Source organism: Lissotriton vulgaris, chromosome 2_1 (assembly GCF_964263255.1).
Source record: "Lissotriton vulgaris chromosome 2_1, aLisVul1.2, whole genome shotgun sequence".
NCBI classification, from domain to species: Eukaryota; Metazoa; Chordata; class Amphibia; order Caudata; family Salamandridae; genus Lissotriton; species Lissotriton vulgaris.
The window spans coordinates 542,777,396-542,789,862 of NC_141687.1; the positions used below are offsets into that span (position 1 = coordinate 542,777,396).

Here is a 12,467-nt window from a genome sequence, read left to right on the forward strand (position 1 = left end):
ATTGCAGGTGATGTAGTTTGGGTGCAATGACTTACACCAGAGGCAAGTGGTGGGCCAGGGTGCGCATCAAACGAGATCAGAAGAAGATCTTAATCTAAGCTTGTTGGGGTAACTAAGTCACGGTGGTAAAAGCTAGTAAAACATTATATTAACAATCCTGTACAACTGGCCTCTGTCAAACCTGTTTCCTCATTCAGAACATCTTACATTCCGGACAAAGAGCTCAAATGCCCAAGACATGACATTCTACACTGAACATGCCATCAACAAATGAAAGAATGACAACAATGCCTTTACATGAGCAGAAATTATATTTACATCACTTTATTTGCAAACAGGAGGTTATGCTGCACCAGAAAGAAACGCAGACCAACTTAGAATAAATAGACAGGAGTAAAATACTTTGACTAGAGGAACCTCTCCCAGTTCTTCCTTCTGAAAGACCTCAGCCGGAAGTGAGGTTGAGTGTACAAGCACACCTGTTGGGAGCATAAAACTACAGGACATGCGAGATCTCAGCCATAGTAACAATAGACCACAAAATGTGCATTACATACACTGAATGCTTTTGCCTTCAAAAAGTACCTCTGCTTTGTAATACTAATCAGGTACAATACCATTTATTTTGCTCTCCTTGCTCCCAATAAAAATATATGTATTTTAAAGACCTGTTTTTCAGCCTTGAAAAAGAGATTGCTTGCTTAGAAGGGGTGACTCACAAAACGTATCATCTCATGTCTGCGAATTCTGGATGTGATGGCAGTGGCAGAACATTCATGCGGTTGCCCCTCACAGAGTAAAACAGCAGAATCATCTTCTATTCTACAAAATGGGCAATTTATAATACAAAGTAGGAGGTTCAATGCAGCGTACACTGCAGACGTGGCTAATACCGGTTTAAAAGTGAGTAGATTCTATAACTGACAAACTGCATTTTGTTCTTACTCTGCCCCTTCCTTTGAAGATAGGACGTAGGACATTGAATGCACACCACCACATACTGCTGTTGCACAACAATAATTTGATGTCAGTTTTTGGAGTGAGAGCGCGATATAAAGAATATCTTAGAAACTACTAAATGCCTTTTTAGAACATAGAGCCCCCTCTTCGGTTCAATTCTATCTTTCTCTCTAACCACCATTGCTTCACAAAGCAGGTTCCTTCTGCTTGTCATGGCTATAACGAGAAAGTGTGTGTAAATGGATCCCAGCTTTGCTTATAAAATGGGAGTAGGTAATTCTTCAAAGAATCCTGTTAACAGATGCGAGAAAATAGAGAACATTCAAATAGGATTAATAAAGTGCATAGCATCACCCACGAGGGTATCCAAGCACTGAGATCCAAGCTTATTATTTTTAATCGATCGTTAAAGGGCAACAATTTTTTTTTTAATCATTAGAATGGGAAAATATAGGACATTGTGACAAACAATCAAGAGAATCACCATGACTACAGAAAAAGGAGGAGCAAACAATATATTAGTTGTTTTGTGCAGAACATCTCCAGAAACTGCTTGTTGAGCTTTAAGGAAAAAGGACTGTCGAAAATTTTAGTAACAGAAGTGTGATAATGCTATTTACATATAAAACACTTTTCCACAACTATATGTAAGATGAACCCAATGAGTAGAGGAGCTCAAAATAAGGCTGTAAAATACACACCCTATGTATAGGTACATCGGGGGAACAGAGGGTGATTGTTTTGAGCCTCTCAATAAACATGCTTAGAATGAAGACACGTTTTCCTCCACTCTGAGAAGGGAGTTAAAAAAGGCCTTCTTTTAAACCTTGGGCTCATTAGTTTCTGGACTTGATGGGAAATTACAGCTTTATTTCACTACCTACAGGCTCACATATACACATGAATGCTTCTGTGATAATTGAACACTTTGAAACCAGTGCTCAGTACTTCAATAATGTTCCCACAGCAAAATGGCACCTGGTTACTCCCAGTGCTCAGAGACACCTGCGCCTAAGTCCACCCAAAAACCTAACATCATGTATTTATTTCCTTCCTCAACAGTGACTGTGCTGGGCGGCCTACAAAAACCTGATTCAGCAAATGGCCCAAGCCAAAAGAGAGTCAAACATTCTTTTCGCAATGGATATTTTTTGACTTCCACCTACCCGTAGAGGCCGTGTATGTTGTCATTGTTGTTCCTTCTACCACTTACCGGTACAGGCTGTGAATACCAGCTCTACCAAACACCAAATCCATATTACTTACTCAACCTCTCTTTAAGTAACTGTCAGAGGAACATGGAAGCAGTTAGTCCTTTACCTTCGGACAGGAACAGTTAGCATGTTCCTATTCAGTCATGGCAAAAAAAGAGAAAAATATACACATCATATTCCTGAAAGAAGCTCGCCTTTCCATGGCAACATAATTCCTAGAGAATGTAATTTACTACATATTGAACAAAAACCCACACCCCACACAAAAGAAAGGAACCCAGCAAAAGCACAAACTCTGAGAAGGATTTAGCAAAGTGTTTTTTTGTTTTTGGTGCTAGCACAAAATACTCTGGCCACGGCGTCTGTTGAAGTGAATTAACACTGTATGTGCATCCGTCTGTCTCTGTGCATGCAGGTTACATGTACGCTTCTTCATTCCCCGCTTTCTTTTCTCAGAGGCCAAGGGACTTCTGCACAATCTGACTGGCGATTTTGTTGAACTGCTCGCGGTCATCCCTCCACATTTTCGAGGCATCCACGTTAGCGCCGCTCTCATCGTTAGGCTCTGAATCAAGAAAAACATTTATTCAACTTCATTGGAGCAACAAGCAGATTATAATTTAAAGTAAGATGTTCCCAATCAGCTCAATAAACTAACTAGAGATACCTCTTTTGCAGTGTTCGAGTGACATAACCGTGGCCTGAAATTATGCTATAACTATTATTGTGTTTTTTACATGAGGTCTTTAAGTACTCTTTCAGTTTGATCCTCAGCAGGGAAAATGTTCTCCGACAGAATGCAAATAAACTAAAGCAAATCACACAGCCAAGCTACTTTAACCCCTTCACTGCGGCGGCTATTCCGCCGCAGTGCTAAGGGGGGAGGGCGGTCGAGCGGCGGGCGCATGCTGATGACGGAACCGCTCCATCACCAGCCGCGGTTGCGCTGTGCTCATGACGGAGCGGTTCCGTCATGGCCCCGCCTGCGCAATGGAACGCTCAGCGCTGGCGCGGAATACGCGCCGCGTAGGCGTGCCGAGCGGGCCGTGACGGAACCGCTCCGTCATCAGCACTGCGCGACCGCGTCTGATGACGGAGTGGTTCCGTCACCAGCAGGGGAGGGGTTAAAATGAGTTGTGAGCTGATTCCAGGGGTGGAAACGATGAGGTCATCACTATCCTACAGCACATTTTGGTTCCTGGGCCTACTGACTAACAAATGAGACTCACAAACATGTAGCACAAACAAAGGCAGAATGGGGCTTTTAACAACAAATACATTGTTTTTGTACGGCTCAATTCATGAATACATTATACAGAAAAACGCACTCACAAATATTTTTTAATTTTTTTTCTTTTTTTTTTTAACATCGTTTTTATTGCAGATCCAGATTGTACAGGCATGATACTTTCATAAGCACGTTGCCTTGCCATAAACAATAAACGTTAGTAGCTCGGGCGATCTGTCTACACGGCCAATATGCCCACAACCCGGAGGTCGGGCGGCGTCAAGCAATTCTTCGCCCCTCACATCAGCTCCTGAGCATTGTAAAGTCTATTGCCATCATTTCTGCTGTCTGCTTTTACATGTTTCTCCCCTACCCCCCAAAACCCGCCCCTCCCCAAACTACCCAACTCCCTCCACCCCCTTCCCCTTCACCCAATGCCTACATCTACGCCTGGAATCGCAGTCTGTGTACGTGTATGACCTCAGTCAGGAGGAACCTGTCATTTACAAAGCTTGTGTGCCTGGTGTGCTAGTGGGTTCTTCAGTTTCTGAGTCGGGGGGTTCCTCATCTCCCTCCCCAGAGCCATCCCGAAGCGCTTGTACCAATGCTTCCCATGCTGTCGCCCTTTCCAGCGCCCTTTCGTCAGCAGTGCGTCGGGCTAGTTGGTATCTAATTGTGCTTTTGCATGCCGCCCATTTGAAACACTCAGTATACCATCTCTTATATGTGGGCCCTTTCTTTGATTTCCAATTCCTAGTGATTTCTCTTTTAGCCAGTATTAATCCCATATCTATAAATTTACTAGTTATCTTATTTTTAGGTGTATGCGGGAACCAGTGTAACACTCCTACCGCCTTAGTGTATTGCAGCTCCCTGTCCGTAGCGTTGTTCAATGCCTCTCCAATCTCCCGCAAGTAGTCTAGTAAATGCTGATAATCCCATAACATGTGTCCCAAATCCACCTCCGCTAAGCTGCATCTGGGGCAAGCTGCATTAACCACTCCAAAGTATTTCCCAATTTTCCCCGGAGTGAGGTAGGCCCTATGAATAATATAGAAATGAATCAGTTGAAACCTCGCATTTCTCGTGCTCTTCCGTGCTCGCTTCAGCAGCTGCGCCAAAGTAGTGTCAGGAATCTCCATCTGGAGATCCCGTTCCCACCCGGCCTTCAGCTTCAGCAGTGGCTTTAATGTTTCTCGCAACATTCGAGAGTATAGACAGGACACAGCCTTAAAAGTGCCAGCTGCCATCATCGTATACTGGCAGGCCATGGACGTGGCGGGCTCCTGTAATCCCTCTCCCCAATGCGCCTGCATGGCTCTGACCACCGCAGCATGTATCAAATAGTCTCCTCTCGGCAGATCGAAACGATCTTGCAAGGTCTGGAATGGGAGCAGAACCCCATCCTCGTATAAGTCACCCAACATTTGTAGCCCTGCATCCTCCCATCCCTGCAGACGTGACAAGTCACCTCCGTGGCGGAGTGCTGTCACCATACCCAACGGTATCTCAGGTGCATACATGCATCGTATTCCTGCCCTCCTCCGCGCACGATTCCAACAAAGCCGAAATGTCTGCTCCTCAGTGGTGAGATCTCTGAGGCGTAGCTTCTGCTGTAGTGTGATGTAAGCAAGCACATGCCTGGGGGTGTCCCCATCCCTCCCTATTTCCGGGCCGCGGAACACCCTCGCCACCTCCTGTGTAAAGACCTGCAACTGAGCCGCCAAGTAATAAAACTCAAAATCCGGCACTGCCATACCTCCCTCTTCCTTGGGCCTAAGCAACGTATCTAATGCTATTCTGCGTCTACCTGCACCCCATAAGAAGGATATCAACAAAGATCTCAACTGCCGAAAAATCGAGCCCGGAATCCACACCGGCAACGTGCGGAAATAGTAAAGGAGACGCGGTAGTGCTATCATTTTAATCAATGATATACGGCCTGTCACCGAGAGCGGAAGAGTGGCCCAGAAGGTCATGCTTCCCTTCAATGCTCCGATACATCGGCCTACATTGCCCTCTAGCAAAGCCGCTGCCGAATGATAGATATAGACTCCCAGGTATTTCAGACATGCAGGTTCCCATTTGAGTAACCGGAGATTACCAGGCCGCTCCCCCCCCTGTCGTAACGGTAATAAGCATGATTTGGCCCAGTTAACCTTTAAGCCTGAAAGCCTGCCGAAGAGTTCTAGAAGTCTTTCTGCCCCCTACAGGTCCTCAACGGCGTTCTCCAGAAACAGTAAAAGGTCATCCGCGTATAGCGAAATGGCCTGTGGGTTCCCCCGGTACACTAGGCCTTTGTAATAACGCCCCGCCCGTGCCTCCGCTGCAAACGGCTCCATCGCTAGTGCAAACAGCAGAGGGGATAGCGAGCACCCCTGCCTAGTGCCACGACCCACTTGATACTGACTTGAGATCAAGGAGCCTATCCTGACTCGTGCTGTCGCCGACGTGTATAACACTTTGGTCCAGCCAATATACCTATCCCCCAGGCCGAATCGCTGCATTACCCTATAAAGGTAGTCCCATTCCAGACTATCAAAGGCCTTCTCGATATCAATTGATAACACCAAAGGCATGCTTGCTCCCGACATTGGGTCCCCGAGTAGCCGTATCAGTCTACGTATATTAATGGTAGTGTTTCGCGCCGGGATGAAGCCGGGTTGATCCCTAAGGACCAGCTCCGTCATGTGGCTCAGCAATCTATCGGCCAATGTTTTGCTCAGGATTTAATAGTCGGTCGTCAGCATGGATAACGGACGATAGGAGGAATTTTTTTTACTCTCCCTACCTGGTTTCAGCAGCTGGATCATTAGAGCTTCGCGCATGGAACAAGGCAGCTTCCCTTTCGATCTAGCTTCATTGTAGACTGCCTGGAGTCTCGGAGCTAAGTTCGCCAAGTATTTACTGTAAAACTCTATGGGCAAGCCGTCTAACCCCGGGGTTTTGTTCCGGGCCATCTGATTCACCGCGCTCCCTATCTCCCCAAGTGTAATGTCTCTACCCAGGTCGTCTGCTTGTTCCCGTTCCAGCCGCGGCAATTGCAGTCCCTCCAAAAAGGTGGCAGTCTCGTATTCCTGACCTTCCGTCCCGCTCTCGTACAACCTTTCATAGTACTCCCGGAACCTATCTAGTATTTCAGCTTGGGTATTGTAGGTGTTCCCCCCCCTCTTCTTCGATCGCCAAGATCGGATGACTACGCCTAGTCGGGTTAGCTAGCCAGGCAAGCATTGTTCCCGCTTTGTCCCCCTCAAAGCTCTGCAGCCTTTCCATCTCCACTGCCACTGCCTCTTTGTCCTTACTAACCAGTTCTTGGAGCTCGGGATGATTAGGGCGCGCCATCTCAGCTTTTCGCAGCTCCCTCTCAGCCCTATCTAGGTCGTCCAAGAGCGTTTTGCGTACTCCTGCATAGGCCCCTATACAATGGCCCCTGATGACAACCTTGAAGGCATCCCATTCCATCGCCCTGGAGGATGTAGTGTCAGTATTCTCATCGAAGTACTGTGTAATTCTCTCTCCCAAAGCTTCCCTGAACAGTAAATCGTCAAGGGTGTCTGGGCGCAATTGCCAGGTCGGGACTCGGGATACCTCAGTCATCCAGTTAAGTGTCAACAGTAGGGGGTTGTGGTCAGACAGCGTTCGGGTCAAGTATTCAGCCTTCGCCACAGAAGAGGTTACGAGCGAGGAGCACAGGAACATGTCCAGCCGGACGTGAAGATCGTGTAGACTGGAGTAAAATGAATAGTCCCTCATTGTGGGGTGTAATGCCCTCCAAGCGTCCACTAGTTCCCAACTCTCTTGCCAGTCTAACCTACGCTTCGCTAGCCTATGCACCGGTGATGCTCTCAATGGTGGGTGGGACCTGTCTAATGTGATGTCCGTCACTGAATTGAAATCTCCTCCCATGACGATAGGGCCTGCTAAGTAACTCGCCAGTGTGCCTGAGAGTTTCATCAGAAAAGCTGACTGATCAATATTAGGCGCGTACACACTGCACAGTACTATGCCCCTACCCCTGAGTTTCCCGTCTATGGCCACGAATGTGCCCTCTGGGTCTATTAGTTGTCTGTTCACATGGAAGGGAACCCCCGCCCGAATCCATATCAGCGCCCCTCGTGCGAAGGCAGAGTATGTAGTGTAGTATAGTTGCCCTCTCCACCTGCGTTGTAGCGCTATGCCCTCCTGTTTAGTCAGATGTGTTTCCTGCAATAGTGCAATCTGAACTCCTCTACGGACCAAGTAAGCATGCACCTTGTGTATTCTCGCCATAGTGTGCAGCCCCCGCACATTCCAGGTCACACATTTCAGCGCCCCAGTTCTAGCCATAGTCTCTCACCAACCAACGAACAATACCAACAGTTTGCACCCAGGCGCGTAAGGCATTCTCCCCTCGATTCACCCCCCCCACGCAACAGTTCCCCAAACCCCACCCCCCCTCGCCTCGAGCACCTCCAACTACATCTCGGTATCCTCCCCCCCCAGAACAGGACCCACCTTCACAAAAGCAGCTCCCATCCAAACTACAACAAATGGGTCAACTAACCCAATCGCAAACCCTTCACTCCGCAGTCTACACTACGGTGGCCTTAGGGGCCAATAGGGCGTGACACAACACCGAGGGTGGCTATCACAATCCCGTCCCCTCCGCCCCACAACCCCTCCATAATCAGTCACGAGTCTCCGGTTTCTGCTCCATAGTGTGTGCATCTGGGAGGCCCGGTCCCCCATAGTCTTCATAGTCTTCGCATAAACCAGTTCTGCATGCCGTACCTCTCAAGCTTCTACAATTTCTTCCGAGGTTTGGGGTGTCACCACTGGGCCCTTGGCACCACCAAATTCTGAGAGGTCTGTTTCCGAGCCAGTGGCCTGGTCCTCAGAGTTCGAACCCTTACAGGATGGAGTACGCGCCGTCCCCGACAAGTCCACCACCGCTTGTAGCGCTGCCTTCCTCTCTTCCTCCATCTGTGATGGTGTCGGCTTCTAAGTCTTTTGCCTGCGCTTCTGGAGCCGTTGTGATTTCCTGATCGGATGTCTCCGCTGCTCCTCCTCAGCCCTGACTCGTGCTCCGTCCGTTCCGGCCTTGTAGGTGTCCCACCACGCCCAGGCATCCGCCGATGTGGGGAAAAAAAGTGTTTTGCCATCTACCATGACTCGTAGCTTGGCCGAAAAGAGTAGTGAATACTTGATGCCCTCCACCCGAAGCTCACGCTTGAGAGACAAGAAGGAGGCCCGCAGTTTTTGCGTTTCAAAGGTGAAGTCCGGGAACAAGGTTACGTTGTTGTTGTCCACCTGAAAGGGGCCCGCTTCCCTGGCCCTCTGCAGCAGCCAGTCCTTGTCCTTATAGTGTAACAGCTTTATCACCACCGGACGAGGCGGAAGGCCCGGGGCTGGAGGCCTGGCCGGGACCCGGTGCGCCCGCTCTAGCGTGAAGAAAGGTGAAAGTCCTTCAGGCACCACTTCTGTTCGCAACCAATTGTCCAGAAATCCCACAATGTCGCCACCCTCTTTTTTCTCCAGAAGGCCGACCAAGCGTACGTTATTACGCCTACTGCGATTTTCTGCGTCCTCCGCTCGCTGTTCCAGCGCCAGTATACGGTCTAGCGCGTCCCCCAAGCGCCCTTCGATAGATTTATGTGCAGGTACTATCTCTTGCAGGGCGACCTCCGTGCTCTTGACTCTATCCTTCAATTTATCGTGATCCGCGCGTAGGAGTCCCAACCCTGTTGCGACTTGAGCTATGTCTTGTCGTAGAGCTTCCTTCGTAGCCGTGATAGATTTCAAAAAACGGTCTCGCATTTGCTGTAATTCTGTAGGGCCTTGTTCCGTACCATCTGTTATCTCCGAGCTTGCGGCTCCGTCCCCTTTTCCTTTCGTCTTCCCCATCGCGCCTGAATCGGATGGCGGCGGCCTCTGTCCTTGATGACTCAAAAAGTGGGGGCGCTCTCTCTGCGGTGCCAGGTGAGGGCTCAGCTGTTCAGTTACCAACTCCCGGTGGCCCCACAGATTCCAGGCTCCGAGGTCTGTTAGTCCCCACCGTCCCAGCCTCCAATCAGCGCACTTTGCCTAGGGCCAGCCAGATCAAGGGTGGCTTCTTATCGCAGCAGTCCTATCCGTTCGGGGCTAGCCAGCTGCTACACCCTTTGCCTCCTCTTCAAGCTTTGCTGTGACCACGTCCGGCCAGGGAATAGGGGCCGCGCTACCTCTACCAGCCCATCGCCGCGCTCCTCTCAGATGCTCCCTGGGGCCTTTGCTTGAGTGTGTCCACTGCCCTCTGCTCGGCACTCTCAGCCCCTCAGACCCACCAGCTCCAATACTGCCAATCGCGGGCACTCGACTCCCATGCAGCTCCACCTTTCATGTTCGGGAGTCCCCGCTTACCTCCAACCGCCTCCACAGCCTCTCCCAAGTGCCACTGGCCTGCGTTTCAGTGTTGTTTCTCCCGCGACCCCGGTGAGATCGTTCACCGGCCGCCCACGTCGCCCGCTGTAGAGGGGGGGCTCCAATCCTTCACCCGCTCAGACACAGGGCTACCGGTATCCCCTATCCCACAGAGCGTGCACTCCTCTCAGGGCTCCAAGATCTTGTAGTGCTATGCTTGTCCGACCTCGCGCTATCTATGGGCTCGCGCTGTGCGCAAATGTCGGTGTCTCCAGGTTCCTGGCTGCACCTCGGATGTGCCTCGCTGGTTAGGTCGCTTCTTCACTGCCTACAAGGAACCCCTTCACTCGCCAGCGTTCCGTGCAGCGCTCCGATCTCTCCCGACCTCATCAGTTCACTCGCGTAGCCGGTCACTCAGCTATCTTCTCCCGGGTCCGCCGCCATCTTACTCTTGCTTCCGAAGAGGCTCGGCAGCCACCGCCCAGTGCCTCCCGGCGAACGTGATGGGGTTCTATCCGCTGTCTCCGCTACCACAGCTACTCAGCACGACCTCCGGCGGCGCCCCGTGTGTTGATGGTGCACCCGTGGAGTAGGACGCTGGGTCTCCGCAGCATTCAGGTGCGCCAGCTCGGTTTCAGACCGCCATCTTGGGACGACTCCTCACACTCATCGGACAGTGCTTCTGCTCGGATTTCCAAGCTGTAAAGCGGCTTTTTTCTGCAGCCCTGGGGTCCCGTTGCCCCACCGATGTTCTCGCCCACCAGAGCGTTCTTGGCCGCCGGATTACGTGCCGTTTTCCACGATGCTAGCCGGGATCGGGCGCGGAGCTCCGAGCTCACGCTGCCTACTTCCTCGGCATCCAAGCCACGCCCCATTTTTTTAATTTCTTGATTGTAAAACTACTACATAATGTATTTTGTAGGCAATGGGTGGATGATGCTAGGATTCACGCCAAAAGTCAGAACCCAAATATTGCGGTTGGCACACGCCTCCCAAATGGCTACACATAAGAGCCACTTTTGTGGAAGAAGAAATTTGACCTGGGATGAGGTCTGTGCCAAATGATCAATAATAATATCCCGGATAAGGATTCCCAAATTCCTTTTCAGTGCATAATTTGCCGTTTTATTTCTTAATCCTGAGATACATTCAAACAAAATGAAGAGAAACAGCTGACACGTGTTTCGCCCGGTGGCCGACAGGCTGCGGGCTTTTTCAAGGCCTACAAATTTTAGTGCAGGTATCAGGTGGGGTAAGACAGAGAATGTGAATGGTGACCAAAGAAACATGGAAAAAACTAGATGAAACGTGGAAAGATAATCTCATGGGGAGAGGTTAGGGCGTTTGTACAAATGCGTAGTAATAGGGGACAACGTGTCTTTGGATGTGCCTCGAGACACTTCTGTGTTTGCGGACAAGCCTTGGCTCATTCTTTTGCTCAACTCAATGCCCTATGCCCTCTGCTCCCTATTTGGTCCTTAGACTTGGTCCTTTTCGGAATGGGCAATCTAGCATTGGGCCAGATACTAACTAGCGGATGCACTAACTTAATCTCTGTTGCCCAGCCGGCACTTCTTTCAAATGGCGCCTAGGGTACCGCCCATTCATAGAGTTGGTCTTTCAAACTTTGTCTCATTTCGATTTCTCTACACACATCGCATGACCACTGCTGATTCCCTGCTAAGTGTGCTTAACTTCTCTATTACTCTCAATAACCCTTCAGCAATAACAATGATCATACTCACATTATAATCTTTCTGTTAAATCTCTGGGATGTATGATATTTGCTATCCTTATTGTATAAAGTAAATTGTTTAAAAGAAATGCAATGTAATTATATGATGTTCTTTCTCTCTCAATGCTATTACTTAATGATGGTGCATAAACCTATTACTTTAGGGGGCCACTTTTGACCAAAATGGTGAATACGATAAACTGGATACCAAGTGATTGTACAACCTGTTGATTAGCCAACTGGCATAATATAATATCACTGTGTTGTGATTGTTACTACACACAAAATTGTTACTACTCGCGAAACTGGCAAATTTTATGATGATTTTCTTCCCTATTTAAACAATTCTCTCTTATTCCTCCTGCCCTTTTTTTTATTCTATTTTTACCATTGTCCCTTATTAGTGCACCCTTACACAAACACTCTAGCCTCTCCCCATGACGTTACCTCTTTCCACGTTTCTTTTTGTTTTTTCCATGTTTCTTTGGTCACTGTAAAACTACTACATATAATACTTCTCTCCGAGGGGTGGGGGAGGCGGGGGGGACCAGCACGAGCACCGAGTACGATGGCCGCCTGACCCAGGAGCTCTGTATCGCGGGGAATGCCGTGCTGATTTCCGTGGTTCTAACAACTCCAATCACGTGAAATGGAGAGCCTCATGATTCGGAAGAGCCTCTGATCGGTTCACTTCCTTTTTTCTGCATTATTTGCACCTCTTTCTTCCGGAAAACGATAATTTCTCTACAACCCTGCTACAGCCGCCATTTTGTTTTCCTTCATGATGGAATTTTCACCCACCCCAGGTACTATTTTTTACAAACTGACTCTTACTACAACATGATGCAAACCTTACTATCTTGGACATAATTATTCTTCTATGTGACCAGAGGTGACCTTACTAGCGCTGTGTTGCTCAGCAATTTTTGGATGTACCTCATTCAGGTTGTAC

General features: G+C 49.0%; 1 protein-coding gene across 1 annotated transcript in view; it reads right to left on the reverse strand.

The window, feature by feature from the left end:
- Positions 1 to 292: 292 nt before the first annotated feature.
- UBE2G2 (ubiquitin conjugating enzyme E2 G2) overlaps positions 293 to 12,467 on the reverse strand; it is a 401,614-nt gene continuing 389,439 nt past the window's right edge. The window contains exon 6 of the mRNA XM_086955512.1: positions 293 to 2,739. Coding sequence (XP_086811638.1) covers positions 2,627 to 2,739 — 113 coding nt within the window. The 3' untranslated portion in view covers positions 293 to 2,626. The remainder of the gene's footprint in view (positions 2,740 to 12,467) is intronic.